Source organism: Notothenia coriiceps, unplaced genomic scaffold (genome assembly GCF_000735185.1).
Source record: "Notothenia coriiceps isolate Sejong01 unplaced genomic scaffold, NC01 NC01_scaffold00012568, whole genome shotgun sequence".
In the NCBI taxonomy this organism is placed as follows: domain Eukaryota; kingdom Metazoa; phylum Chordata; class Actinopteri; order Perciformes; family Nototheniidae; genus Notothenia; species Notothenia coriiceps.
In genome coordinates this window covers 692072-698398 of record NW_011345269.1, presented here as the reverse complement: position 1 = coordinate 698398, position 6327 = coordinate 692072, and the positions used below count along the sequence as shown (strand labels likewise).

Below are 6327 nucleotides of genomic sequence, written 5' to 3'. Positions count from 1 at the left end.
ATAAATCATAGTAAAAGGTTCCTGAATAATGCAGCAAAGACACCAGACGCTGTGTGTGTGTGTGTGTGTGTGTGTGTGTGTGTGTGTGTGTGTGTGTGTGTGTGTGTGTGTGTGTGTGTGTGTGTGTGTGTGTGTGTGTGTGTGTGTTGTGTGTGTGTGTGTGTTATCTATCATCAGATGTTTGTATCCCATGAAGTCTTAATAACCTGTGTGTGTGTTTGTAATAAAAAAAAAAACATTGGCTATAAATGTTTTTTTTTTTATTACAAACACACACACAGGTTATTAAGACTTCATGGGATACAAACATCTGATGATAGATAACACACACACACACACACACACACACACAGCGTCTGGCGTCTTTGCTGCATTATTCAGGAACCTTTTACTATGATTTATTCACAGTGTGACTGGAGTTCACACACTCAGCCCAGATGTGTATGTGTGTGTATGTATGTGTGTGTTTGTGGAGAGAGAGAGAGAGAGTGAGAGTGAGAGAGAGAGAGAGAAGAGAGAGAGAGAGAGTGAGAGAGAGAGAGGAGGGAAAGTGGATGTCAAGGTGCGTGAGGCAAAGGCAGGAAACAGAAATAAAGAGTGAGAGACAGAAACAAGAGGAATGACTGATAGGAAAAGAGACAGTGTAACGGAAACAAACACAACATTCTAATAGATAGAAAGCCAATAAAAAAACATCACAACCGATTATAAATATGGGTGCGACTCTGGCTGCAGTTTAAAGAAATATTTGACAAATTATAAAACACAGCCTCTTTCCCACTGGACAATAAACCCACCAACACCCACTAACATCTGGCTTTTGTCTTTAGTGGGGAGCGTTTCAATGATATCTATTCCCTCTGCAGTCATCACAGGTGCTTATTTCTGCTTTATGTTTGCCTGCGGGATGTCATGACGCTTGTTGTAGTCAAAAAGGATTTAGACATGTATCATAACTTGTTCACTTACACATGATCAAAGCCACGGGACTCCAGTCAGACAACAGTAATGTTACATCGCACATCAGTTTAAACCCCCCCCTTCATTTCAACTCAACACAAACCAAATAAAATCATGGAAAAATCACCAACTCCGGTTAAACAGATAATTACAGACACTGGATAAGTATCATTTAAAAACATGGGTAACCAGTGTTTACTGACCCTGCTCCCAGTGCCTTTGTGAAATTGAAAGAAAGAGAAATATCCGAAAGGCATATGTCTACTGAAAAAGACAAAGATATTCTTTTTTTTTTTTGTGGTGTTAGAAAAGCCTTTTTGCAAATAGGCGTTTAATTTAGTATTAAAAGGATACATATGGATTCACTTACTTGCCAAGAATAACACAAGAAAATCAATACCACTTTCACATCTTTGCATTAATATGGGGTTAATGCCAGCAGGGAATTAGTTGATGTTGTCTTTGCTTAGCTTATCACAAAGACAAGAAACAAGGGGAAACTGCTGACCTGGCTCGGTCCAGAAAGAATCTGCATACAGTCACCTCTGAAGTGTTTCATGCTTATGTGTGTGTTTACCTTGGAGATGTCTTGCCCGTCGATGCGAATGCTGCCACTCTGAAGGTCATAAAATCTGAACAGCAGACGCAGGATGGAGCTTTTCCCTGATCCAGAGGGGCCAACCTGCACACACACACACACACACACACACACACACACACACACACACACACACACACACACACACACACACACACACACACACACACACACACACACACACACAGTTAGAAGGAATTATACTTGTATTAACACTGGCATTACTACTTGTATTTAATTGAAAGGCTTAAATTCTACGCCCGCCACTGCCAGACACCCATAAACGTACTGTAAATGAGACGACAAGTTATTTAGAGATTTGGTTACAGTGAGCAAGGAAATTAAACTTTATAGACGATGGAATACTGTCAACAGAGGACTACATACCAAGGCAACTGTCTGTCCCGCCTCCACCGTAAAGGAAACATCCCTAAGAATCTCAGTGCTGCAAACACAAAGAAAAGCAACATTCAGGATCAAAATAAACTACACTTTGATCTCATGGGTCAAAGAATAATCAAGCATGACCATGAACGTCTGGAAAATGAAAGTTACAGAAGGTCAATTTATTGAGATTCAATGTAAAAAGCAGATATGATTATTCCCTGGATCTTTTCTTTCTTGTCATCCCACGTAATACTGTAAATATGCTTCAGCGTTAACACGAGGTCAATTAGACATTCATTAATACAAGTCAATATGTTTCGGAGACTGTTCTTAGTCATCCTCCGGACAGCAGGTGGTGATAACAAGTGTTTGACTAAGTTACCAATGCCATTGTTTCTCTGGTGAGGACAATCTCTCTTTTCTTTAATGTACAATTGGATAAAGTAAGATCGAGGTATACAGAAGTGGATTTGATTCAGATTGGTTGATGGCTACACACCCAGGTACGTAGCTGAAACAGACTCTGTCAAACTCCACCTGACCTGCTGTGAGCTGCAAGTCCTCAGCATCCTCAGCATCCTGAATCTGTGAGGAGGGGGAGGAGGAGGAAGAGGAGGAAGGGGTGGAGAGAGAGGAAGAGGAGGAGGAGGAGGGGGTGGAGAGAGAGGAAGAGGAGGAGGAGGAAGAGGAGGAGGAGGAGGAGGAGAGAGGGAAACCAGTGTAAGAATGACAAGGAACACCAATTCGTTTTTTAATTAATTGCATTTTTTCGCTGTATGGGAAAGGATGAGAGAACAATTGAAGAAGAAGAAGAAGGAGAAAAAGGGAGAAAAGACAAAGAAAGATGGAAGAAAAGAAGGAGATAAGAATGATGGAAAAGAAAGAAGCAAAATGACGAGGAGAAAGTGAGACTGTTTATACACAATAAAGTCACCCCGTAGTTCTCTGTTCTTGTATTTCCCCCTCCTTTCTCACTTGCTCCCTCCTCTCTTATTTCATAATAACTCCTTCTTTCATTCTCCAGATGTCCTTGAATCTTCATCCCAGTATATATGCACGAACTGATATGTAATCTTTAATATTCCCTAAACCAAGTTTGATAGCGTTTTTGACAAAACATCCCCATCAGATCTTTGCGACCCCGCTGCTCCTCCTCCTTCTTCCCAAGCCAAAGAAAAGAGCCGCTGTGTTTTTAAGGTGCTCTAATGCTTTTGTCTACATTCATGTGGCTGTTTACCATATCAAGGGCCTGTGAATGTAGGAGTCTTTAGTGAGGCAGCCGGAGGACGCCTTTTCCCACCAAACACACACTCATAAAGCCAGACGTACACACACACACAGACGTACACGCAGTATGCGCACAAACACACACAAAGTCAAACACAAACACTTGTTGATCTCATAATCCGCTGACCTCTGACTGTGTGAGATTTATTTTCCAACAACGGGCCATTAGAAATAAACACTTTATACGATTTCAGTTTTATCCCCCAGCTAACAATAATACATTATTTATTATATTTCATTTATATGTATATTGTACACATATTTTTCTAAAGTTATTTTTCTGATTTGAAATTAATACATTTGAGTGCTTTCTGCTAAACAAGAGAAACCATTTGAATGTTTATTTTTAAACTATTTACTGCATTTGCAAACGAAAAATAATAAATGTCTCAAAGATGTATTATTTATTTTTCAATTCATCAAAAACAACAACAAGGAATTAAGATATAATTAATTTGACTAAGCACCAACACAAAACAAACGGATAAAAGGCTTCCATCATGTCTAATAAGAGAATTTACTCATAAATCAGTGTTGACACTTTATATAATTTAATACACCAATAATGGGCTTTTTCTAATGGTTTAATATGAATTCAACAAAACAAAGAAATACATGCAAAGTTGTACAGACTATTTATGTTCTTTGTGACTCACCTCTACGTGCTCTGTCAGCAGCGCCAGCATGTTCTCCATGTCAACAAAGGAACTCTGAATGAGCCTGCAGAGAAACACAAAACACAACCAGGGGTATACAAAATATACTCAATAAAATACTCAAAAGATACAAATACTCAAATACTAAATACTAAAATACTCAAAGGAGAAGTAGTCGTACTAGTTTTACTTGCAGAATATTGGTATACTGTATTTTATAGCTATTACATTTAAACCCTATCTGCCATATTGACTGACAACTGTCACACAAATACATACACAAACAATTTCAACGTCTATCTTTATTTTAATAAATGCCTCCTGTCATAGGTTTAGAAATGTAAATACTCGGCTGTCAGTGATAATACTCAACATTAACCTCACCTGTAATAGGTCCCAAACCAGTTCAGAGGCGTGTACAGCTGGATGATGTAGGTGCCAAAGAGAACATAGTCTCCAATCTGATCGGGAGTCAAACACATACTGAACATTACTGATCCTGTGTAATTGATACAAGTTTAGTGTACGTCAGCCGAATCAATTAACCTGCCTCGAGCACCACTCACACTTTTACCACATTGCTCAGCATCAGAACAAGCTGAGAACAAAATATTTTAATATTGTTTTATAAGGTTGTTCGGAGAAAACTCTCACCAAGGACTGAGTTATTGAGGTACAGTAAGCATTTGCTATGTCTCCTACTGTCTGGCTGATTCAGGAGATGTCTGAGTCACTGAATCCACATTCAGTGATATCATCTTTTACAAATACCTGGAATTGTCCTTTAGAGACGAGGTAGGCACAGAGCAGAGATCCAACCAGCAGTCCCGATCCGATGATGACGTTCTGGGTTTGATTCAGCAGAGCCAGGGAGGCTGAGCTCTTCCACTCACAGTGCTGCCAAACACACACATTTAACTGATAATGAGAAAATACAGGCAATTCACTTAAAGGGGACCTATCATGCAAAATGCACTTTTGTACGTCTTTTACACATGAATATGTGTCCCCGGTGTGTCAGGGAACTCACCAAGTGTCAGAAAACACAACCCTCTCTCTTTTCCTCCATACCAAAATCTCTAAAAACGGGGCTGCAATGGAGCTGATTGTTATTTTAATTTTTTTGACGTCAGAAAAGGGGTGCTCCGCCTATATGGGCAACTCTCCACCTATCAGGGGAATGAGAGACCGCTCGAAAGCGCTGGAGACGCTGTAGTACATATGCCAGGCCTGTAAGTGGCGCTGTAGTCTGCCACAAAAGCAGAATCAGCCCTTGCAAAAACAGGGCTGGAAAAGAGCAAATAGAGGGAAATGAGGCATGGCTAAAATGCATGATCTGTTTGGTATTTTGGAAAAAAACTTCACATACATGTTTTATATAGGTATGGCCCTACAATATATGTTTCAAATATAGCATGATAGGTCCACTTTAAACATTGGAAGTGTATTTAAATCTTTACTAACTAAAGCTTTCCACTTTTATTAGCACACTAATGGGATGTCTATTTGCTTTGAGCTGTTTTTTGGTGACAGATGATGTTCACTTGACGGTAGCACAAGCTTACCTGATACTTCAAAATGGCTTCCTCAAAGCAGCGGATTTCATAATCCTCAGCGCAGTAATACTTCACCTGGGAAAATAAATCAAATCAACAGAGAAAGAGATTAATTGGATGGAATTGACTGATACTCAAATATCTAAACACATGTTATTAAACCCTTTAAAATGTTGGGAAAATAGAAAGACCAGTTGTGACACACACCTGAACATACCAGTATAAATATATGCATTTAGCAGGAAGTGTTGGGCGTTATTTACCGTCTCAAAGTTCAGCAGGGAGTCTACAGCTCTGGATTTGGAGTTGTTGTCTTGATCGTTCATCTCTCTTCTGTATTTTGTCCTCCACTCTGTGATCAGGATAGTACAGGCTGCAGACAAGAGGAGAGAAAATCATTTTGGAGCTGCATTTGGTAAGACTGTTTTGTAAAGTAATATAATACATTTTTCCTGATTTACATACCGTTTCTAAATCAATAAAATAAAATGAGTGTTGAGTGAGGGCAGTAACAATGTGTTAAAAACAACGCCTAATTTACAATATGCCGGTCGGAGTAATTTACTTTGACCCTTATAATGACTGAATTTAATGAGAAGCATGCCTCTGTGGCTGTGACTGTGACACACACACACACACACACACACACACACACACACACACACTGAGGTACACACACACACACATCACACACACACACACACACACACACACACACACACACCACACACACACACCACACACACACACACACACACACACACATCTATCCAAATAGACCGACACACCACATCGTTGCACCCCACTTCAGGCGCGACAGGTTTAAGTTGATGTTTAGCAGACAGATCTTGACAGGTCATGTTACGCATCGCATTCTCGTACG

General features: G+C 39.8%; 2 protein-coding genes across 2 annotated transcripts in view; one reads left to right on the top strand and one right to left on the bottom strand.

Annotated features, from left to right (window-relative positions):
* pde6d (phosphodiesterase 6D, cGMP-specific, rod, delta) overlaps nt 1-6327 on the top strand; it is an 818526-nt gene that overhangs the window by 168939 nt on the left and 643260 nt on the right. The gene's annotated exons all lie outside the window — the stretch shown is intronic.
* LOC104947454 (ATP-binding cassette sub-family B member 6, mitochondrial-like) lies at nt 1407-5811 on the bottom strand. Its single transcript, XM_010773462.1, has 9 exons — nt 5708-5811; nt 5454-5519; nt 4660-4785; nt 4273-4349; nt 3889-3952; nt 2445-2530; nt 1946-2003; nt 1538-1642; nt 1407-1430 (listed from the first exon to the last, which is right to left on the bottom strand). The coding sequence occupies exons 1-9, from the start codon at nt 5768-5770 to the stop codon at nt 1407-1409; spliced, it is 669 nt and encodes a 222-aa protein (XP_010771764.1). The 5' UTR covers nt 5771-5811.